The sequence below is a fragment of the Neofelis nebulosa genome, chromosome 8 (genome assembly GCF_028018385.1).
Source record: "Neofelis nebulosa isolate mNeoNeb1 chromosome 8, mNeoNeb1.pri, whole genome shotgun sequence".
NCBI classification, from domain to species: Eukaryota; Metazoa; Chordata; class Mammalia; order Carnivora; family Felidae; genus Neofelis; species Neofelis nebulosa.
The window spans coordinates 60,913,327-60,938,278 of NC_080789.1; the positions used below are offsets into that span (position 1 = coordinate 60,913,327).

The 24,952-nt window shown below is 36.3% G+C and overlaps 3 protein-coding genes across 3 annotated transcripts; 1 reads left to right on the forward strand and 2 right to left on the reverse strand.

Moving 5' to 3' along the window:
• Positions 1-1,099: 1,099 nt before the first annotated feature.
• Positions 1,100-2,047, reverse strand: LOC131484004 (olfactory receptor 9S13-like). The gene has a single exon (XM_058682300.1). It carries the CDS (start codon positions 2,045-2,047, stop codon positions 1,100-1,102), a length of 948 nt encoding a protein of 315 aa, XP_058538283.1.
• Positions 2,048-14,143: 12,096 nt separating this feature from the next.
• Positions 14,144-15,082, reverse strand: LOC131484006 (olfactory receptor 9S13-like). Its single transcript, XM_058682301.1, has one exon. The coding sequence runs from the start codon at positions 15,080-15,082 to the stop codon at positions 14,144-14,146; it is 939 nt and encodes a 312-aa protein (XP_058538284.1).
• An 8,765-nt stretch (positions 15,083-23,847) lies between these two features.
• On the forward strand, positions 23,848-24,825 carry LOC131483833 (olfactory receptor 9K2-like). Its single transcript, XM_058682220.1, has one exon. It carries the CDS (start codon positions 23,863-23,865, stop codon positions 24,823-24,825), a length of 963 nt encoding a protein of 320 aa, XP_058538203.1. The 5' UTR covers positions 23,848-23,862.
• The last annotated feature ends 127 nt before the right edge of the window (positions 24,826-24,952 follow it).

Below are 24,952 nucleotides of genomic sequence, written 5' to 3' on the forward strand. Positions count from 1 at the left end.
ACACAATCTGTGAAGATGATCCCAGAATGTAAATAGACAGTAATGAGACCCATACACATGAGCAATATTGGAAATATGATCAAATATTTGTTATTAAGACCCCATGACAGGGCATCCAGGTGACTCAGTTAGGTAAGCATCTGACTCTTGATTTTGGCTCAGGTCATGATCTCATGGTTTGTGAGCTAGAGTCCTGCACTGGGATCTACACTTACAGTACCGAGCTTGCTTGGGATTCTCTCTCTCCCTCTCTCTCTGCCCCTTCCCCACACTCGCTGTCTCTCTCAAGTAAATAAACATTTAAAAAAAAAAAAGAAGACCCCCATGACAAGATAGTTTTACATCAACCATATCATATTTACTTATTTATTTTTAGTTTTTGCTTCTTGGTACAATCATTAATGTTTAGATAATGGAAAGATATTATTAAGAATATATTTGAAGTAATAGTTTCTACCACTCTTTTGTATAATATAGACAAAGCCAATAATTTATAATACCATAGTATCTTGAAATCTCACTTGCAAAGATTGGACAGTAGCAAATTTGATTATGATTTGGAGAAAACAAAGCATAGAACATTCAATAATGTCTCTCCCACCTTTCTCCCTTTCCAGATATATAGATGGAGATGTAAATATTTACACATATTTATATATATTTGTAGATAGATATTAATAAATTGAATGTGTGTATTAATTTAGGATACTGTATTTGTAAGTTATAATTTTGCATATGCATCTAAGAAAAATAAAACATGAACAACAAATCTACATAATAACTACACACCACACCATGAAATAATTCTGTAGGAATATGGAAAATCTATATTGATTTTTAAATTCATTTCTAAAGAATATATTGATATTACGCTGCTGGAGGATGTTGGGTGGGGTGATGGGCATTAAGGAGGGCATTTGTTGGGATGGGCACTGAGTGTTATATGTAAGTGTTGAATCACTAAATTCTACTCCTGAAAAAAAAAAAAAACCACTTTGATACTCAAAACTTTTGGATGGCCTTAGTTGAAACTATTCTATAACAAATTGTTGAAAATATTGTTTTTATTCTATTCTACAGTTTTATAGATAGCTGGATGTCAATGAAAAGATAATTTTCTCAACAGTATCCTTTTCACAGCATGTTTCACCTCCCTGTTCCTTAGGCTATAAATCAGTGGATTCAACATGGGGATGATAAAAGTATAGAACACAGCTATAATCTTGCTTTTCTGTGGTGAGGAGATGGCCCCAGGCTGGGCATACATGAAGAACACCGTCCCATAGAATAAGCTCACCACAGTAATGTGAGAGCTGCAAGTGGAGAAGGTCTTACCCCTGCCATGGGTCGAGGGGATCTTCAGGACGGTGGACAGGATGTAAGCATAGGAAACCACAATGACAGTTGTGGTGGTGATGATGATGAGGGCAGAGAGAATGTACAGCACAATCTCATTCACAGACGTGTCAGCACATGAGATCTTGATCAGGGCTGGGACGTCACAGAAAAAGTGGTCTAGTCGGTTTTCTCCACAGAAACGCAAACTGAAGGTGAAACCTGTTTGGACCATGGAGTTGATGCCTCCACAGATATAGGAGCCAAACACTAAACGAATACAAGCCTGCTGAGACATATGTACAGTATAGAGGAAGGGCGAGCAAATGGCTGAGAAGCGATCATATGCCATCACGGCTAGAAGAAAGCCTTCAGTCCCAACACAAAGAGCGAAGAAAAAGAATTGTGTTGCACAGCCATTGTAGGAAATTTTCTTGTCCGTGGACAAGAAAGTAGCCAGAGTTTTGGGAGCAATGACTGTGGAGTAGCAGAGATCTAAATAGGACAAATTTCTGAGAAAGAAATACATAGGCGTATGAAGTCTGGAGTCTATTTTAATGACAATTATCATGCTGATATTTCCCACCACAATGACCATGTAGATAAGCAAGAAAAATAAGAATAAAAAAATCTGTACATCTGGAGATGTTCTGAATCCCAGCAGAATAAACTCTGTCAGTTCTGAGTAATTCCTATTCAGCTCTTTCTTCATAGCTGAGACCTATCTGAGAAAATGAGTGGATGATCAGGAAGCCTGTGGAATGCCTTGTTAACTTTTGGTTCCCAAAGTTCCCAGTGAATGAAAAAAAAATGCTAAGTGTCCTTGGCAACACATCTGACAGAATAGCCTTACCTGGGAGTACCAGTACCCAAATATATCATATATTTTGTACTTAGTGTCATTACAATATGGGAAATGAGGACGTCTGGGTCAGTCATTTTATGCCATTTGTTCAGAGCTGTGGAATCAGATGGACTGAATCCAAATCTTGCCTCTTTCAATCTAATAGAATCTAAAATAATGACCTGCACTCTCAACATCTTGAAATCTTCTATCAGATGGAAGATAATAATAATACATTATGGGATTACTGTGAGAATAACATGGGACTGAGTGTGAAAGGCAATATTTACAATTACTAGAACATCTTTTTTTTTGCCCATTTTCTTTTTTTTTCCAATATATGAAGTTTATTGTCAAATTGGTTTCCATACAACACCCAGTGCTCATCCCAAAAGGTGCCCTCCTCAATACCCATCACCCACCCTCCCCTCCCATCAACCCTCAGTTTTACAATTACTAGAACATCTTAAAGCAAACAAATATTAGTCAAATAAATAAACCAGGAAACAAACACCTAAAAATTATTTTTGTGTTAGGAATGGAAGACTGGGTGAAAACACAGGTCCTCTCCTTTCCCACTAAAAGACACAGTTAATTTAGTTCTCAAAACATTCTGCTATTTAAAAGACATTAGGAAACATGGGATTACTGTTTCAGGAGGCAGAATGAAGCACCAGTCTCAAAGAAAGTCACATGAAATGATCAAACTCTTCCACTAATGCTTTTTTCAACTTCTACTTCTTACTTCACTTACTGCAAATCTCTAATCTCTGATTCTGGTACCTCCACTCTCTTGTTGGCAGCCAAACTCCAGCATGACTTTGCCTTTTCCTGTCAAATGCTAACATCTCAATTATAGAAATTATTCTGTTTATATAGAGGTATTTCACCAACAAGAAGTCCCTTTTTTCCTTGTATATGTGTTAATGAAACTGAAGGCATCAATGGAAATAGAGCCAAAAATATCAATATTTCATAGGTTTTGCTTTTTGCTTTTTAAATAACTATCCATCTTAATACTAAGCACTAAAGAGGCATATGGATAAAATATCAATAATTTGGGGGCACCTGGGTGGCTTAGTCAGTTGGGCCTCTGGCTCTTGGTTTTGGCTCAGGTCATGATATCATGGTTTGTTAGTTGGAGCCCTGAGTCAGGCTCCACACTGATGGTGTAGAGCCTGCTTGGAATTCTCTCTCTGTCTTTCTCTCTCAACCCCTCTGCCACTCTTTTCTCTCTCAAAATAAATAAACTTAAAAAAATAAAAGAAATTCTCTTTTTAAAAAAAGTCAGTAATTTTTAAGTATCAGAAATATTAAATTTGGGGGACCTGGGTGGCTCAGTCAGTTAGGCATCCAACTTTGGCTCAGGTCGGGATCCCACTGTTCGTAGGTTCAAGCCCCGCATCCAACTCTGTGCTGACAGCTCAGGGTCTGGAGCCTGCTTCAGATTCTGTGTCTCCTTCTCTCTCTACCCCTCCCCCACTTGTGCTCTGTCTCTTTCTAAAAAATAAACATTTAAAAATAAATAAATAAACATCAAAAAAATTTTTTAAAGAAATATTAAATTCAAGTGAAATATAAGAAATTTTATAATTCTATGGTTCCATTACTTTATTTAATTTCAGAACTGACAATTTTTTTTTTCCCTTCAAGGAACTTACTATGATATTTGAAGTCACATTGTTACTCAGAAATTTTCTTTTTTTTTTTTAATTTTTTTTTTAACGTTTTATTTATTTTTGAGACAGAGAGAGACAGAGCATGAACGGGGGAGAGCCAGAGAGAGAGGGAGACACAGAATCTGAAACAGGCTCCAGGCTCTGAGCTGTCAGCACAGAGCCCGACACGGGGCTCGAACTCACTGACCGCGAGATCATGACCTGAGCCGAAGTCGCTTAACTGACTGAGCCACCCAGGCGCCCCCTCAGAAATTTTCATAAAATTAAAAGTACCATAGAATCAGAAGTAAAACTGGTGTAGCTTCTGTTACTATTTTTTTGTGTGTAAAGTCAAAATGTTTTATTAGTTAAAAGTGTGGCATTTTTTTTAAAGGGTGACATTTTAACTCACATAAATCTGAATTTTAATCCATGTCATGCCATTCACTGGCTAACTAATCTTGGGAAAATTGTTCACATTTCATTCACCTTGGTTTTCTCATCAACAAGGTATGTCTTAGAACATTTACCCCATAGGATTGTTACTATAAGGATTAAATTAAATGATACGTTTAAATTAAATGAAATATATAGCAACTGGGAAGAAAAAAGTGCTCAATAAATAATGGATCTATGAAAGATTAATAGAAAAAAAAGAAAGGTTTGCTAAACTAAGAAAATTACCTTCAGAAAAGGTTGATGTTCAAAACCCACTTACTTTACTTGAGATCCAGCAGATTCCAAAAGAAGCTTCATTGAAACTTTTTAATAATTGATTATTCTTTTAAAGGAAGCTTTGACGAAAGTGTAGTTAATTACAAAAATGCTTCACAATATATATTAGATTTGTTCTGAGTACAGTCAATAAGCAGACTTTTTTATTTCTAAGTCTTATGTTCCTCATTTTTACTTATTTGAACCAAAAGGAAATCTTAGTCTGGGTCTTTGGTTTGAAACTCAAGAAATATCTTACTCTTGGGGTGCCTGGGTGGCTCAATCGGTTAAGCGCTGGACTTCAGCTCAGGTCATGATCTCACAGTTCGTGAGTTGGAGCCCTGCATTGGGCTCTGTGCTGACAGCTCAGAGCCTGGAGCCTGCTTCAGATTCTGTGTCTCCCTCTCTCTCTGCCCCTCCCCTGTATGCGTTCTGTCTCTCTCTGTCTCTCACAAATAAATAAATGTTTAAAAAATTAAAAAAAATAAATATCTTACTCTTTATATTCTGCAAAGACAGAACTGATGATTCCTCTTATATGTAATCTGCCATAAATTTGATCTAGCCGTATAGTTATTCTTAAAACCCAGAAAGTAGATTAGAAATACACACACACACACACACACACACACAGAGACGTCAGATGTTTTTGAAAAGTAAGAAGGCCCTGGAGGTCAATTAGGTCAGTGTTTGCCAAACTTCCCCATACCTCAGAATCAGCTGGGGAGGGTTTGTTTCACTCTACTTTTAATACTGATTCCTGGATCACACCTCATTCTTAATCTTAACGTTGAAAATTATCTTATTAGTGAGATGAACGTGGAAAAGCATTCATATGTACTTTAAGATTTTCAAATGACTTAAGAAATCAGTCTCCATGTAGAAGTTCAAGAATCAGTGAATTTAGTCTTCTTTTTGCTTCCTGGAAGAATAGTGGTTGAGTCACTCACAGTCAATCAAAATCATTATTAATTATAAAGATTCCCCTAAAAGGATATTCCTCATCCTTTAAGGCATTGTTTTACAAATAACACTTCCAGGAATTTCTGTCTTTATCCAACACAAATATGTAATATATATAACCTATTTCTTGCTTTTCTGATGCAGTGGGTGTTTGTTTCTTTGTTTTATTTTATTATTTGAGAGAGAGACAGAGTGAGTGGGAGAGGGGCAGAGAGAGAGAGAGAGAGAGCGAGAGAGAGAGAAACTAAAGCAGGCTCCACGCTGAGCATGAGCCTAATGCAAGGCTTGATCTGATGACCTTGGGATCATGACCTGAACTGAAATTGAGAACTGGTTGCTCAACTGACTGAGCCACCCAGGTGCCCCAGATGCAATAGATTTTTAAAGTAGATCTATCCTGCTTAGATATACCAGGTTCACCCACATCCAAGGCATTCTGTTACTTTACTTACATTTCCACTCTATACGTCTACTTTTATCTTGGGCTCTAAAAGACATTTTAAAGAATGCTATAAAAGTAGAGCGTATATTTTATATACAGTAAAAATGTCTTGGCATGGAATATTTGAAGACACTTCTGAGACTTTATGAAACCCCAATAATAAATAAAATTTTGCTCATTTATTTAAAAACATTTTTTAGTGTTTATTTATTTTTGAGAGACAGGGACAGAGTGCCAGTGGGAAGGGGCAGAGAGAAAGATGGAGACACAGTATTCAAGGCAGGCTCCAGGCTCTGAGCTGTCAGCACAGAGCCCAAAGCAAGGCTCTGTGCCACAAACTGCAAGATCATGATCTGAGTGGAAGCTGGATGCTTAACCGACTGAGCCGCCCATGCATCCCCCCAATTTTTTTCATTTAAATGACAGGTTAGAGGTGCCTGGGTGGCTCAGTTGGTTGAGTGTCCAACTCTTGATTTCAGCTCAGGTCATGATCTCACAGTTTGTGAGATCAAACCCCATGTCAGGCTCTGCACAGACAGCACAGAGTCTGCTTAGGATTCTCTCTCTGCCTCTCCCCCATTCTCTCTCTCAAAAATAAAGTAAATAAACTTAACAAATAAATAAATTAATTAATAAAATGGCAAATAGGTTTTCTGATTTATATCAAATTCTAAAAACAACTCCTAACTGAAAATTATTAGTATTAAAAGTTATAAGTGATACACCTACAAGTCAAGAATAATGGACAATGAAAGCAAGGAATATCAGTGATTTTTTTACCCTTCAGATTTGCAAATTATTTTTTAAAGATTTTATTTATTTGTTTTGAGAGAGAGAGAGAGAGTGCAAGCAGGGGACGGGGGGAGAGAGAGAGGGAGATAGAATGTTAAGCAGACTCCATGCTCAGTGTGAAGCCAACACAGGGCTTGATTTCATCACCATGAGATCATGACCTAAACAGAAATCAAGAGTCAGATGCTTAGCCTGCTGAACCACCCAGGCACCCCTGCAAATTATTTTTTAATGTGCATCATTCAGTCAATTAATATCATCACAATACATGGTATATAATTAATATTAAATTTATTTTATTATTTCTTTTTTGTAAATTTGTTGTGTATATAAAATCATGTTTTACAAAATACTTTATAATAGCTACCAACTACTTTAAAATTCTGTAACACTCCTACTATCCTGATGTACAGTTACTTGAGTATTCTTGTATTATATATCTTCATTTTCTCAAACTGTTTTCATTTTGACTTTTTACTTAAATCTATTTATCTTTGAGTGTTTATATACTCAACTCTACCAGCACTCATAATCCCTCCCCAACACTGGGTATCAAACATATTTAAATTTCTTATTTTTTAAAAATATTTATTTATTTATTTATTTATTTTGAGAGAGACAGAATGCAAGCAAGGGAGGGGCAGAGAGAGGGAGAGAGGGAGAATCCCAAGCAGGTTCTGCATGGTCAGTGTGCATGGTCCAGCTCATCGCTGGAGCCCACCAACTGTGAGATCATGACCTGAGCTGAAGTTGGAAGCTGAACTGACTGAGCCATCCAGGCACCCCTCCACTTTTTTTTTAAAGTGTATTTATTTGTTTTGAGAGAGAGAGAGAGTGTGTGTGTGTGTGTGTGTGTGTGCCTAAGTGGGGGAAGGGTGGAAAGAGAATCCCAAACAGGCTCCTCGATGACAGTCAGTGTGCATGGTCAGTGTACAGGGGGATTGAACTCACAAAACTGTGAGATCCTGACCTAAGCTGAAATCAAGAGTCAGAGGCTTAACAAATTGATCCACCCAGGAGCCTCTTAAATTTCTTGTTTTAGCATACTTTTCACTATCTCCACTTTTTAAAAAAAATTTTTAATGTTTACTTATTTTTGAGAGAGCAAGAGAGAGAGAGAGAGAGAGAGAGAGAATGAGCAGGGGAGGGGCAGAGAGAGAGGGAGACACAGAATCCAAAGCAGGCTCCAGGCTCTGCACTGTCAGCACAGCTGGACTCATCGCTGGAGCCCACCAACTGTGAGATCATGACCTGAGCTGAAGTTGGAAGCTGAACTGACTGAGCCATCCAGGCACCCCTCCACTTTTTTTTTAAAGTGTATTTATTTGTTTTGAGAGAGAGAGAGAGTGTGTGTGTGTGTGTGTGTGTGTGCCTAAGTGGGGGAAGGGTGGAAAGAGAATCCCAAACAGGCTCCTCGATGACAGCATGGGGGACGGGAGGGCGGGGCAGGTGATGTGGGGCTCCATCTCAGGAATCGTGAGATCATGACCTGAGCAGAAATCAAGAGTCAGGCACTGAAGCAACTGAGCCAACCAGGCATCCCCTCACGTTTTTTTTTTTTTTTTTTTCATTTTCCAATCGCATATGTTGTTTGTTTGGAAACTGGAGATAACAAAAGTAACTTCTCATAGAGTTGCTGTGTGGATTACATATACTAATATATGTAAAACATAGCATGATAGATCGATCGATAGATAGATAGATGCAAGGTATCATTTTTATTATATCTCACATAAACTACGAAATATTAAGCTACATAGTAACAGCAGCAATGATATTACACTAAGAATACTCAATAACTCACTAACAAGAAGAAAAAAAAAAAGATAAAAGAGCCTGCCCATGAAGGGGGAAGGTAGTAATCCTTTGCAGCAAAACAAATTTTAAAAGAACCTCATTTGATTTGAAGAAAGTGAATTGTTATTGAGGCACAAAGATGTCTGTCTTCCCAAAATGCAAGAGTGGCAGAGTAGAATAAGTGTAGTTTTACTGTCCAGAAAAGAGGATTGATAACACCAATGGGGTAAAAAGACCGAAGACCTATGAACTCAAATGCGGTGATTTACATTTTCAAAAATAAGAAAAGGCACATGACTAACTCCTGCTGCAGAGATTCCTGGATAGGAAACAAAGAATCATTCCTGGTCTACAAATGATGGACACCCAAATCATTTGTGCCATAGAATGGAAGGTAATTCTCTGGAATGGAATACAAAATGCTGAGAACTAAGAGAAGTGGTCTTAAGAATCAAAGTGTCATCCCCAAAAGAATTTGGCCTTCAAAGAGTGAGACCATCCTTCAAAAAAAGGAACAGATATAGATAACTTTCTTCGCTGAACCTCAGGCAGCCTGTGCAGGCAACTTCATCAACAATAGAACAGTTTTATCCACTGAAAATTCGGACTTAATTGCCTTCAGTGACTCTTCAATGTTCAATGAGAAGCAGTGGGCACATTGACCCTACCTATGAAAACCCCTAGTTAAACAGATAATTTAAAAAAACAAAATCTAACTAAAATAAATGTTTCCCTACTACTCAAGCAGATTGAAAACGAAGTTTAATTTCACTTGGGAAATAGAAAAGATATGAGTAGACTTCTGATTCTGTTCAAGAAGAAGTCATAGGAGCCTAAATCAACAAAAAGGGAACATCTCTCTCTCTCTCTGTCTCTCTCTCTCTCTCTCTCTCACTCTGGCTCTCAGCACCTCTATCTATCTATCTATCTATCTACCTATCATCATCATCATCTATCATCTATTATCTATCTATGGCACAAACACACTTACAGACACACATATACATACAAATATATACACATATACATTGAAGACATTGGATTGTAGGCAATGAAGCACAGTGATTCCTAGAAAATGGGAAAGAAATGTGGTAAGCCCAATGAGTACCCCAGTTTATTTCACTGAGAACACTTCAAAAAATTGAAATTGTAGTTTAAAAGGATCCCACAAAGAAACACTCCAGTTTGGCTCACTAGTGAATTCTACCAAACATTTGAGCAAAACCTTAGTAACAATTCTGCATGAACTTTCCCAAAGAATTTAAAACAAGAAACTACTTCCTAATTGATTCTATGAAGCTAGTGTACTGTTAATGGTAAACTAGATAGAAAAAGAAGAAGATAATACTAGCCAATATCTGTTGTGAACATAGATGCAAAATTTCTAAACAAAATTTTAGTAAATTCAATCTAGAAAAAGATCAAAACTATCATACACCATGACCAGGTAGGGGTTATCTTAGGATATAAAGCTGGTTTAATATTCAAAAATAAATTAATTTAATTTACTATATTTAATTTACTATACTATAAACAAACTAAAATAGATTTCAATTATATTTAATAAACTAAATGTGTTATATATGAGAAAGTATTTGCTATATGAATTCATATACATATAGTTTATATATTATATATAAACATGTGATATATAAAAATACATATCACATATATGCATATGTGTGTATGTGTGTCTGTGTATGTGCATGTGTATATGTGGTTGACCCTTGGACAACATGGGGGTCAGGGGTGTAGAATGACCCACACACATAGTTGAAAATCCACCTATAACATTTGATTCCCCCAAAACCTTACTAATAGTCTACTATTGACCACAACCCTTACTGATAACATAAGCACATTGATTAACACATATTTTTTTGCTATTTTTATGCTATATGGATTATATACTGTATTCTTGCAATAAAGAAGATACAGAAAAGATAATGTTAATAAGAAAATTATAAGGAAGAGAAAATACATTTACAGTACTGTGTTGTAAAAAATGTGCATATAAGTAGACCCACACAATTCAAAAGTGTTGTTCAAGAATCACCTGTGTATATAAATAATCATATATATGTAAATATGTGTGTGTGTGTATTTAAAATCATCTCAATAGATGTGGAAAAGCATTTGACAAAACCAGACATTCATTCATATCTGATACAACTCAGCAATTTTCCTCAGCTCAATAAAGAGCAACTATCCAAAACCCATAGGTATTATCCCCCATAATGATGAAAGAATGACTGACTTCTTACATCAGGAGCAAGAGAAGGAGCTAGGAAATTTTAAATGTAATTGGTATTAGTTTAGCAGAAGCCTCAGAAGATTCAGCATTATAAACAATTTTGTTGAAATGAAATTTTGCTTTTTCAAACACCACATCATCTAATGACTTTGATTTAATGGGACAACTATTGTAATGGCTTGTTTAGTGTAGTCCCCTCACATCAAATTTCATTTAGCAATAACACATCAAACCAAAGATTTCTCCCAACAATTTGGAAAAGAAATGAAAGAAAGAAAAATAAAGAGAGAGGGAAGGAAGGAAGGAAGAAAAAGAGGGAAGGAAGGAAGAAAGGGAGGAAGGAAGAGGAATAGAGGGAGGGAGGGAGGAAAGAAAAGAAATGGCATGGAAACTTTAGGATGATTTGTGTTGAAAACTTTACCACTAGTTAAGCAGTTTAATAAGAAGACTAAAGGGGCTACTTTGTATTGATTGATATATTAAACATTGATATATAAACATTACTTAACAAGTTGTTAAATGTCTTTATTATCATCACTTTTGGTAACCACTAAATCAAGTCAATCATTAGTCAAACTCTTTCCATAATAGAAACTCCTTGTCCAGATGGCATCTCCCATCAGTTCTCACAAACTTTCAAAGAGGAAATAATTTCATTGTTACACAACCTCTTCTTCAGAATAAACAAGGAGGAAAAAGTCTCCATCTTTGAATGATGTTCAGACAAGCTTGAGTCCAAAATGTGCCCTAAATAGTATGAGAAAAACAAATAATGCTCTGTCTCAGTGATAAACATATACAATTCTAATAACATTCAGTAAAATCCTATCAAAATATATCTCAAGACAAATTCAGAAATAATATAATTGACAAATATTTTCCCTTTTCTACGCATCCCTTTTTTTTTTTTTCAACGTTTTTTATTTATTTTTGGGACAGAGAGAGACAGAGCATGAACGGGGGAGGGCCAGAGAGAGAGGGAGGCACAGAAGCGGAAACAGGCTCCAGGCTCGGAGCCATCAGCCCAGAGCCTGACGCGGGGCTCGAACTCACGGACCGCGAGATCGTGACCTGGCTGAAGTCGGACGCTTAACCGACTGCGCCACCCAGGCGCCCCTACGCATCCCTTTTCTGAAACAAGGGCAAGATCTTACATGATTCATTTTTGGTGAAGGAAAGGCACAAAAGGAGGGGTGGGAAAGTAGGGCTGGCAACTCCAGACAACTATCCCTCAGGAGACAGGGAGGAATAGGGTAACTTTCCACATGTCTGCTTATAGTCAACCAATCTCAGGACAATTGAGATTGTCCAATTGCTCAGGACAATATGATGGGGGTGGAAGCCAAGTAATTTAGGAAGTACTCTGAATTTTTAACCACTGTTCTGGAAGTTCCATTCTATCACAGTATCCAGACTCTTCTCTTCAGACTTAGTAGGAGTGGACGACAGCCACCAGATGGCAGCAACTGCAACTGCATCCATGGTTTGCTTCTGGAGCCAAACCCTCCAGGGAGTCCTGAGCGGTTCTATATACGCATACCTGGATCATATAATTCACTTCACAATAATCATCCACTTAACGTTAGCAAAGAATATCATGGAACTCTTCTGATCAGGTTAATGCAGCATTGTAAAGCTTTCGAAAATTATATTCAGCAGTATATAAAGTGTTGTACATTATGACAAACCAGGGCAAAACTTTTATTTCCTCTCCACATTTTTTTAGGTATTAAAAATATTCCTAGTCAATGGAGGGGCGCCTGGGTGGCTCACTCAGTTCAGTGTCCGACTTTGGCTCAGGTCATGATCTCATGGTTTGTGAGTTCGAGCCCTGTGTCGGGCTCTGTGCTGGACAGCTCAGAGCCTGAAGCCTGCTTTGGATTCTGTGCCTCCCTCTGTCTCTGCCCCTTCCCCACTCACACTGTGTCTTTCTCTCTCTCAAAAATAAACAAACATTAAAAACAATTTTTTTAAGTATTTCTGGCTGCTAGAAAAAAAAAAACTTGAGCAAGTACCTCAGTCCACACCAAATAGAAAAATCACTTTTGTAATAACTAAAAGTCAAATATATTATAGAAAAACATTAATATTCAAAAACATTTATCTGATTTTGAATGGGTAAGCATAGGCAATAAATTAAAAGTAAAAAGACCGATAAATAAAATGGTATGCAAATGTCATACTGCTTTACATGCAAAATTGATTAAAATTTCATAAGAAAATACAGAATTACATTTGTACAATTAATGACAGGATAATGCATCAGATCTGTTACAGTTTAAAGACTGGCCACATAACTATACGTCCTTCAAAAATGGTTGTTTCTAGATTGTGAGATTATATTTTCAGAATATTCCACATGCTTTACAGCATACATTAGAATAATAAAAATTCTGGTGCCTTATTAGCGTTGCATTTTGGCTACACCAAGCTCCTTAGTTCTCAACTGCCTCAATTTCCTCATTTGAAAATGTTGATAAAAACGGTATTTGCTTTTTATGCTTCAGCTTTTATTATAAAACATATCATTTTATATTAAGACGAAAATGAAGAAATAAAAAATAGAGCATTATTGACACATATTTCCATGTGAATAATTGCTTCTCAAATCAAATAAGATATTGTGGGTCCTGTTTTTATAGCAGTAGTAATATTAAGGATGGTGCTTTTCAGAATATAAACCTGGATCTCTGGGAAAAAGGGGGCCTTTACTTAAAAGTGTCCTATGTAACCATATCTGTTCTGTTTTGCCACCTATACAGTGTGGCTGTTCTCTTTTCCAAACAAATACCAGGGGTCGCCTGGGTGGCTCAGTCAGTTAAACATCCAACTCTTGATTTCAGCTCAGGTTATCACTTCACAGGTGGTGAGTTCAAGTCCCACGTGGGGCTCTGCACTGACAGGGTGGAGCCTGCCTGGAATTCTCTCTCTCCCCCTTTCTCCGCCCCTCCCCTGCTCATGTGCACGCACTCTCTCTCTTTCTCTCTCTCTCTAAATAAAATGCTTTAAAAAAATATCAGTTTACTTGTTTTGGAAAACAGAAAAGTTAAAGAATCATTCACACAGATGTAATATTTTAATCATTATATACTAGCAACTCTTACCATTTACTTCTTAAAGCAAAATTGAAATGAAAACATTATCACATCAGAAATTGAAAACAGATAATTCTTTCATATATTCTAAGCATAGAAATACCATTTTGTAACACTTAGAAAAACATTTGTTGCTGTATATAAAAATATCTTTGATAATACTAATTTTACAAGAACGAGGATAACTGAGACCCTTAGGAAACAAAATGTGTCCACTGAATGATGGTTTTACGATTATCAGGGGAAGAATCATTTCCTGTGTAGTAGTATTCTTTTCATAGCCTCTTTCACATCTCTGTTTCTCAGACTGTATATTAGAGGGTTTAGCATCGGTATTACCAGTGTGTACAGCACAGCTACAATCTTGTTTGACTCTGGAGAGGAGATAGCCCCAGGCTGGGCATACATGAAGAATACAGCCCCATAGAATAAACTCACCACTGCTATATGGGAGCCACAGGTGGAGAAGGTCTTACCCCTGCCATGGGTTGAGGGGATCTTCAGGACGGTGGACAGGATGTAAGCATAGGAAACCACAATGACGGTTGTGGTGGTGATGATAATGACGGCCGAGAGAATGAACAACACAATCTCGTTCACAGATGTGTCCGCACAGGAGATCTTGATCAGGGCTGGGACGTCACAGAAAAAGTGGTCTAGTCTGTTTTCTCCACAGAAATGCAAACTGAAGGTGAAACCTGTTTGAACCATGGAGTTGATGCCTCCACAGATGTAGGATCCAGTCACCAACTGAGCACAGACTTTCTGGGACATGTGCACAGGGTAAAGGAGAGGGGAACAAATGGCCGAGAATCGATCAAATGCCATGACAGCCAGAAGAAAGCCTTCAGTTGTGACAAACAGGGCAAAGAAGAAAAATTGGGCTGCGCAGCCATTGTAAGAAATCTTCTTTCCCTTAGATAGGAAGTTGGCTAAAGTTTTGGGAGCAATGACTGTGGAGTAGCAGAGATCTAAATAGGACAAGTTTCTAAGGAAGAAATACATAGGCATATGAAGTCTGGAGTCCACCTTAATGACAATTATCATGCTAATATTTCCCACCACAGTGACCATGTAGATCAGCAAGAACACTAGGAATAAGAGGATCTGTACTTTTGGAGGGGTTATGAATCCTAGTAGAACAAACTCAGTCACTTCTGAGTAATTCCTGTTAGGCTCGCTCTTCATGGCTGAGATGTAGGTGGAATTGGAGAGGTGGTAAAAATGAAAGAAATGAGGGGGCGCCTGGGTGGCGCAGTCGGTTAAGCGTCCGACTTCAGCCAGGTCACGATCTCGCGGTCCGTGAGTTCGAGCCCCGCGTCAGGCTCTGGGCTGATGGCTCGGAGCCTGGAGCCTGTTTCCGATTCTGTGTCTCCCTCTCTCTCTGCCCCTCCCCCGTTCATGCTCTGTCTCTCTCTGTCCCAAAAATAAATAAAAAATGTTGAGAAAAAAAAAAATTTAAAAAAAAAAAAAAAAAAAAAAAGAAAGAAATGAGTCATCAGAATACTTGTTTTAGGAAAAATAACTAAAACCCAGCGTGGAAAATCTTCATCATATTGTTTCCAATAAATCACACAACACCAATAAAGGACAGATTACTGTTTTTAAAAAGTCTTCCTAATGAAGAACCCAATCTCATTGGTCAGCCTCTTTAGATATACTTATTTTGCAAATAATGAGGATGTGCCCTCAAGGTGTACTTTGGGGAAATGGAGATTCCAGGAAACTGTCTGGAAACAAGAGCTTCCTCTTTGTTTTCCCTTCTTGATTTATTATCAGTTACTGCCATTGAAAGTTGGCTCTTCTAGTGGACAATATTTCTCACAGACATTACAATGCACTTAAATTTTCATTTGTAATGAAAATCCATTCAATTGATGGTCTCATTTTACCTTAAAGAAATAATTTAGTTTCCTTATCTATTATAGAAAAATGATTTACTAATACTGTATCTATCCATCTTTCTTATATGGAGAGAAAACCTTCAAATTCTGACAAAGGCATCATCCTTTCACCCATTAACTTCATCTTCTTATTTCTTCCATTATTTTTGTCCCTATAGTGACATGCACTTTAATGCACAGTTCATCTGCTAAAAACAGAAGTGATTCTTGCGTATATTTTCTGAACAAAATGTAATCAGATTTTTTTTTTTTTCTCTTCTTCGTTCCTTCCTTCTTTCCCTCTCTGATTCCCTTTGGAATTTACAGAGTGGAATGCAAGTGAGGAATTCTAAGATCTTGGGTAGCGATTTTTCTATCCTCTCAGAAACAGACAAATCTAACAAAAAATACAAAGATCTGTGAATGGGGAGGATAGAACACACACAGGACAATTTAAAGATAGGTATAAGTGGAAAAAAAGGAAGAAATATGTATTTAAACAAGCTTACATTATATTGATTTCAGCATATACTATTATGACTATAAAACATTCTTAAAATATTGTGGTAGAGGGAGGAAGTAATTTTTATTTTATTTTATGTATGGGGAAATTAAGACAAAAACACATTTAAAAGGCTTCTTTAGAGTCATGAGATTGAGCAGCAAAGGGGTTTACTATTCAATCATCAAAACATGTAAAAGAAAACTGGCAAACAAGAAATTCAAAGATTCACATACTATGAAAATGTCTTTTATAATTTTATAAGTATAAAAATTATAATTCTGTGTATTTACATAAATCATTATGTAAATTATAGAATTATAATACATAAATAAAATTATATGTTATATAAATTATAAAATGCCTTATAATGTCTCTTGTAATTTTTATTGTTGTCACTGGTATGGTTTCACTAATTTTGACATTCTTTTAAGACAGTTGGGACTATGGAAGTATATTAGAGTCAATTTGGTTCAGTATGTATGAAACATACTTTCTTAAAAAAATTAAAGGTTAACAGAAATATTGACTGATTGATTTTAGCAGGCAGGAGAATCACCAAGATATACTCTGGTAGGGCCTATCAACTACAAAAAATGCATGGTTTCCTTAAATTCATGTTTTACATAAAGAAGTTTCTGACTTCAACAGAAAAATTGGGAAAAAAAGAAAGATATAACTAAAATTATCTAAAAAAGAAGTGTTGTGAATAAACAAATTAAATATAAACGATATTCTTAAGAATGAACACATTTCTTACCTTGTAAACCTTCTACTATATGTGAAATCATGAAGAAACAAAGCATGAAAAGAAGCACACTTTAGTTTAACAGGAAGTCTTCCTGCAAAATGGATTGTATTTCCTCACTGTTCAGATCGGAGTCCAATCACTAAGATGAACAAGTACCAGCGACAATTGTAGTTTCTCTCTCTCTCTCTCTCTCTCTCTCTCTCTCTCTCTTTTTTTTAATGTGCTTTTTCATTGATTAAATCAACCAGACCTGGGGTGGCTCCTAAGAGAAGTTCTCTCATGAGGATGGAAACCAAAGTGGTGAGCATTCCCTCTGCAAGATATTAACCAGGGACAACAGTCTCTCTCTCACCAGCAATGTATTTTGTATCAGAATGCAAAAGAAAAATGAGGAAAGAAATTATTAAACTCAACAGAACTTTGGAAAGTTAGAAGGGCTGTCTTGAGGAGATGAGAAGTACCTTCTACCTACTGAACAAAATTAATAAAAACAATAACAATAATAACAAACACATTTGGATGAGAAATACTTGATTCTTTTTTCTTAAAAAAATTTTTTAATGTTTATTTATGTTTGAGAGAGAGAGAGAAAGAGACAGAGCACAAGTTGGGGAGGGGCAGAGAGAGGGAGACAGAACCTGAAGCAGGCTCCAGGCTCCCAGCTGTCAGCACAGAGCCATGAGATCATGTCCTGAATGGAAGTACAATCTTAATGGACTGAGTCACCCAGGCGCCCCGATTCTTTTTTTAAATTTCATGATATATAGAAGGATATTCACTAGTTTTCATTTGAGTAGATAAACAACCCTTACTTTTAGAAACTCATTTCTTAACTCTACTGTTAATACAGCATGCTGGTATTAGAAGAAAATTTTATGCGGAGAATAATCTAAACAGTCAGTTAAAGAATTTGGGGAAACGCGGGGTGCGTATTTAGAAGTAACACAGAGATGGGCAAGAGGAGGCAGTCATACCTCCATCTATGATTTCAAGACAACAGAAGAGGTGGCTTAAAAGATCCCAGAAGCCTGGAATTGCTTCAAGAGTGAGCACCAGGGTGGGGTGTGCCCACCTGTGCCAGAACCAACAAGCAAAAAACCTAAGGAGCACACTGAAAGAGAAGGAAACTCCCCCTCCTCACACATCCTTAGTTCTGCTGTCAGTGTGAAAGCAGTGTCTTCAGGATCCTAGAGATCCTTCCCACTTTATCCTGACAATGTTTCCTTTAGTGAGGACAACTTTCTTTGGTATTTCTTGTGGCGCAAATTTGGCATGACACCTGCTCTTAGTTTTCCTTTAGTCAGAAAGTTCCTTTTTTTGCCTTCAGTTCTGAAGCCCATTTGTCCTGCACATGCTTGTTGGTTTGGTCTCCCCTCCTCCTATCTTTAAGTGCTTTAAAGATGTTGTTCCATTGTCTCTGGTTCGAATTGTTTCTGACCAAGGTGTATGATTTAACTTTCATTTGCTTGTGTGTAATGTCTCTCTTTTCCCCTCTTGACAGTGTCTCTTTTTCACTCACCTTCAGATTTTTATTCTGGTGTGTTTTATTTGGTTTTCTCTCTGTTCATCCTGCTTGGGATTTTGCCCATTTCCTTGCATCTGTGTGTTTAGATTTGTCATCAACTTAGAGAAAATTTTTGCCCACCATAGTTTCTGTTATTTTTCTGGCCTCTCTTTTTCCAAAATTACATGGGTAATATTTTTTCAGTTGTCATTGAACATCTGTTCTTTTCTATTTTTTCCTTTTTAACTCAATCTTAGGTTTGGTTTGTTTCTATTGCTGTGTATTCAAGTTTAAAATCTTTTTCTCCTGGTATGTTTCCTTTTTCTCAGTAATTAGTCATTTACCACTTATTATGCAATCTCTAAAAATATTTGGTTCATATATTTTCTCCAGAGTTTAATTTTTTTGTGATGGAAAGCAAATCTATAAAAGCTATGCATCAATAACTAGATGTGGAAAATCTTAAATCTATTTTTTAAAAATATTGAATGACTTTAACATTTCTAGTACATACACTTCAGTGAGATTGCATTATTCTTTTTTTTACTGAAGTATTTTATTTATTGTCTGTTTAGACTTTTGACATTAAGTTTATGAGTAAGATTTACTTATAAAGTTTAATGTCCTTATGACACTTATGAGAGACTCAAAACTATAGTTAGAGAGTATTTCCTTTATGACTATTCCTGACAGAGTTTATGTACAAATGATCTTATTTCTTTCTCAAATGTTCAGAAGTAAACACTGGTGAAGTCATTTAGGCAAGAACTATTCTTCATGGAAATACCATTAATGAAATTCAATTTCTTTAGAAAATATAATTAAAAATTCATACTTGTCTTTTACACATAATTTTGTCCTACTTAAAATATTTTTATTTAAAAAATCATCAATTTTTGGTAAAAATATTTTTTTATCAATATCAGCAGAATCTGTAGTGCCATCACCTTTTAATTCCTGATTCTTGTGATTTAATGTTGCTGTTTTTCCTTCATTAAATTGGCTAGGATTTTATACACATTACTAATTTTTCAAAGAATCAATGTCAGACTATGTGGCTATCCTATATTATACATATTTTTTTCTAATTAAGTAATTTTTATCTACATTATTTCTTTTCTGTTTTTGTTGTTTTGTGCTTTTTTTTTTTTTTTTTTTTTTTTTTTTTTTACTGTTTATTTATCTTTGAGATAGAGAAAAAGAGTGTGAGTCAGGGAGGGGCAGAGAGAGAGGAAGACACAGAATCTGAAGCAGGCTCCAGGCTCTGAGCTGTTAGCACAGAGCCAGACCTGGGGTTCAAACTCATGAACCACGAGATCATGACCTGAGCCGAAATCGGATGCTTAACCGATTGAGCCATGCAGGTGCCCCCTGAGCACTCAGGTGCCTCATATTTTGTTTTGACTTGCTGTTTTCTATTTCACATTATTAAGAAGATTGTTATTATTAAAATCTAAATGTTCCTGCCTATCTTCTTCATATTTATCTGTAAGGTTTTGTATATCCCTCTAAGTACTACTTTTTCTTACCAAGCTTAAATATATCATGATTCATTATAATTTAGTTCAATTGAAATCAAAATTTTATTTGATTTCTTTTTTATCAGTATGTTTTTAGGAAGTGTTTATTTCTAATGTCCATGCCCATAAAGATTTCTAGTTATCTATCACTTATGAAATCAATAATGATAGATAACCAGAAAATTCTATAGGCATGAACACTAAAAATAAACACTTCCTAAAAATCTATTTGATTTCTATATTAAGTTGAATATGATCAAGAACATATATTGAATGATTTTAATCAATGAATTTGTTAAGGGTTTATTGATGTCTCAACTATTGTGACAGTTAGTGGCCCTCTACGTATTTGTCAGAAATAGCATGTTGTTACCGTTAATGCTATTGTGGAAAGTTTAAGGATTAAAAAGTATATTAGAGGGGCGCCTGGGTGGCTCAGTCGGTTAAGCGTCCAACTTCAGCTCAGGTCACGATCTGGCAGTTTGTGAGTTCGAGCCCCGCGTCGGGCTCTGGGCTGATGGCTCGGAGCCTGGAGCTTGCTTCCGATTTTGTGTCTCCCTCTCTCTCTGCCCCTCCCCTGTTCATGCTCTGTCTCTCTCTGTCCCAAAAATAAATAAACGTTAAAAAAAATTTAAAAAAAAAGTATATTAGATTATGGTACATTTTACAGGTTAGATATTCAAACTCTATCTCATGTGCCTTCTAGATAGAGATGTTGGAAAGTTCAAATGTCTCCTGCCACACAGGTTCTTGACACAGATTTTGCTCTACCAATTAGATCTATACAAGCTCAGAATTTAGAAGGGCACAATGACTTGGGGATCAACTTTCTGTCCATTCTTTCTACCAGTAGAAAAAAGAAGTTGTAGAAACATGTGGGCTTATTTCTGCAGTGCTATTGAATCCTCAACTTCCTAGAAAAGTGATTTTGATGGATGAGGAAGTAGTGACATTTTTTTGCTTCTGTGTATCTGATCCCTTGGACCATAGGTCAGGTGCTGTTACTTTTGAATTGTATCCCCAATAGTAGTATCTCTCTGTGAGTTTATCCTAAATTTCTCTCAGGATCATTATAAGAGTGTCATCCAGAAATTCTTCCAGCCTTTCCAAATTTGATAGGCCGCAACTCACCTTAATTAATATTTTCCTGTTTAACGTACGTAATGTACTTCTGGGGCACTTAGGTGGCTCTGTCTATTAAGAATCTGATTCTTGGTTTCAGCTCAGGTAATGATGTCATGGTTCATGAGATTGAGCCCCACATCAGATACTGCCGACAATGTGGAGCCTGGTTGGGATTTTCTCTTTCTCCCTCTCTCTCTGCCCCTCCTTTGCTTGCCACTTTCGCTCTCCTTCTCTTGTAATAAATACATATTAAAAAAATAAAAACATGAAATACCTAATCTGCTTTTTCTTCCTACACTGACCAAACGTTTACTAATACTGTATTATAATGAGAAACTCTTACCCTATATCATTTTGTATTCCATACAGAGGAAAATTCTAAATAAATTCTAGAAATAATTTTTAATTAAAAGGAGATTTAAAAAGTAGTATTACAATTAATTTGTGGAAATATTTAGGATGAAAATATATAAAGCTCAAAATACTAAGCTCATTAAATAGAGTATTATGCCTATGGTTATTGTTTTTTAAATTTTTTTTATGTTTATGTATTTTTTTGAGAGAGAGAGAGAGAGAAAGACAGAAGCGCAAGCAAGAAAGGGGCAGAGAGAGAGGGAGATATAGAATCTGAAGTGGGCTCCAGGCTCTGAGCTATCAGCACAGAGCCCAACACGGGGCTCAAACCCACAAGCTGAGAGATTATGACCTGAGCCAAAGTCGGATGCTTAACCAACTGAGCCACCCAGGCGCCCCTATGTCTATGGTTTTAATGCAGTCCTTTAGTCATAAAATAGTTAAGATATTTTAAAATCTTTTACTAAGGAAATGTAAAATCATTTTATTGAGTGCTGTTATTTCTTCTCTAACTGTTTAGTATTTGAATATAAGAAAGCATAGCATTAGAAAAATATTATCTGACTCTGAGTTTGTGATTTACAGGGTATTTGTCATATCATGAAATATGTCTACATCAGACCATGGGGAAGGGGGAAAAAAAAAGTTACAGAGAGCGAAGGAGACAAACCATAAGAGACTCTTAAAAACTGAGAATAAACTGAGGGTTGATGGGGGGTGGGAGGGTGGGGAAAGTGGGTGATGGGCATTGAGGAGGGCACCTGTTGGGATGAGCACTGGGTGTTGTATGGAAACCAAGTTGACAATAAATTTCATATTTTAAAAAAAGAAAAGAAATATGTCTACATCAAGAAATATAGACAAACCATATCTTGGAGTGAATTTTTATCTTTTTTTAAAGCATAGTGAATGTAATTTACTACGTAATTAGAAATATTCACTTATCTAACACTTTTCTCATATAGTACTACCTTTTAAATCTGTTTCTCTGTACATACCAATATGCATGCTATGATAATTACCAGAAAGTGTTTCTTTGTCAATGAAGAAAACTAAGTCCAAAGAAATTTCCCAAAGCATACATACAACCAAAAGGAAAAGTTCCTTGTATTTGGACTATTATTAGATTATTTGTTTGTGTCTGAGGTTACTGCAGTCCTAATGGACAACAGCCCTGGAGCCTGTAGTTATGTCTCTGTAATTGACTTTATGATTACTCCTCTCCCAATGGAATCCATCACAGAGGATGAGCAAAACCTTAATGTTGAAATATCCTGAGGAAAGATTGCATAGGACTAAAACAAGTAAGACCATCATAAACAACTACTGTTGATACTGGAGCAAATGGTGATGGACTATAGATGACACAAAATTGCTATGGGCCTTTAATACTCATCTTATTTTAAGATGTATAAAGCCTACTAGTATTTAAGAAAGGAACTCTCCATTATATATATTCCTTAAATATACGTGCCCTGCCCAAAGAGCCAGATCCCATGAATTGATGAAGTTGTGGTTGAAAGGCATCATTGTGTTGTAAGTATTAGAATGTTCATTAACTTCTCCCCACTTCAGAAAAGGAGCTGATTATGGCATATTTTAATCAAACAACTATTAGTGGAAGTAAAATATTTATAACGAAGCAATAAAAATTCCTTTATTTGGGGGAATGGACTTGATCTGAGGAAATGCCCATTTATTTAGAATGATCTTTAGAGCATTTTATTTGATCTAGGATTAGTGGTTTTTAAATTTTATTAATTTTAACACACAAAAGACTTATCTATTTTTATTGTATTTTCAAAGATGGATACAGTAATAATGAAAAGGAAAGAAATTGAGGTAAATAAGGTAAAATATTTTAAAATATATTTATTACTGTCATGTAATGATTCAAACACTGACTTGGCTATCACAGGCTATAAACATTGTCATAGCGATTACATGTAATATCTCTATTTTAGATCCTAGTAACACTCTTATTTTAGATTGTGAAAATTATTTTACTATAAAAATGTTAAGAATAGAAATTTCAAATTTGATTGAAATTAGACAATATTGTATGCTACTTATTGGCTGAACTCACAGCAAATTTATGATTTAAGTACAGTGACCCAGAAAATTTTTTCACTGCTTAATTAGTCTCATAAGCCTAGTATTATGTAATGCAAATTCTTGATTCTTCATGACATTAAAATTGTTTTATGTGCAATAGTTAATTAAGATGTAAATAATTTATTCTACATTTAAGAAATTATTTATGCCACTAGAAACAAAGCCTAGATTTCATTTGTTTATTTTGCCTTGTGCCTATCAGCAGGTTTCTGCCATGAGTGACAGAGGAACAGACAATCACTCGGAAGTAGCTGACTTCATCCTTGTAGGCTTCAGAGTCCGTTCCGAGCTCCACATTCTCCTCTTCCTGATCTTTCTGCTTGTGTATGCCATGATCCTCCTAGGGAATGTTGGGATGATGACCATTATTATGACCGATCCCCGGCTGAACACACCCATGTATTTCTTCCTAGGCAACCTGTCCTTCATTGATCTCTTCTATTCATCTGTTATTGCACCCAAGGCCATGATCAACTTCTGGTCTGAGAGCAAGTCCATCTCCTTTGCAGGTTGTGTGACCCAGCTCTTTCTCTTTGCCCTCTTCATCGTGGCGGAGGGATTTCTCCTGGCAGCCATGGCCTATGACCGCTTCATTGCCATCTGCAACCCACTCCTCTACTCTGTCCAGATGTCAGCACGTCTCTGCACTCAGTTGGTGGCTGGTTCCTATTTATGCGGCTGCATCAGCTCAGTTCTTCAGACAAGCATAACATTTACTTTGTCCTTTTGTGCTTCCCGAGCCATTGACCACTTTTACTGTGATGACCGTCCACTTCAGAGACTATCTTGTTCTGATCTCTACTTTCATAACATGGTTACGTTTTTCTTATGCAGCATTATTATTTTGCCTACCATAATTGTCATTATTGTGTCCTATATGTATATTGTGTCCACAGTTCTAAAGATAAGATCCACTGAGGGACGTAAGAAAGCATTCTCCACTTGCAGCTCTCACCTGGGAGTCGTGAGTGTGTTGTACGGTGCCGTGATTTTTATGTATTTCATCCCTGATAGATTTCCTGAGCTGAGTAAAGTGGCCTCGTTATGTTACACCCTAGTCACTCCCATGCTGAATCCTTTGATTTACTCTCTGAGAAACAAAGATGTCAAAGAAGCTTTGAGAAAGATTCTGGGGAAAAAAATACTTTTATTTAATTCTATCTTAACAGTGACATAACTGAAAGGCAGAAGCATTATGACAATCTGGGGAGGCATTGACACATAGAATTTGCCCATTGATATTAGAAATATTTAATTTTGGAAATTTTGCGTATTTGAAACCCATGTACTTACAGCTGAAGGAT

What these genes read in the sequence shown, in the direction of transcription:
- LOC131484004 (XM_058682300.1), bottom strand. Translation starts at nt 2,047, where the DNA reads ATGAAGAAAGAGCTGAATAGGAATTACTCAGAACTGACAGAGTTTATT.
- LOC131484006 (XM_058682301.1), bottom strand. Translation starts at nt 15,082, where the DNA reads ATGAAGAGCGAGCCTAACAGGAATTACTCAGAAGTGACTGAGTTTGTT.
- LOC131483833 (XM_058682220.1), top strand. Translation starts at nt 23,863, where the DNA reads ATGAGTGACAGAGGAACAGACAATCACTCGGAAGTAGCTGACTTCATC.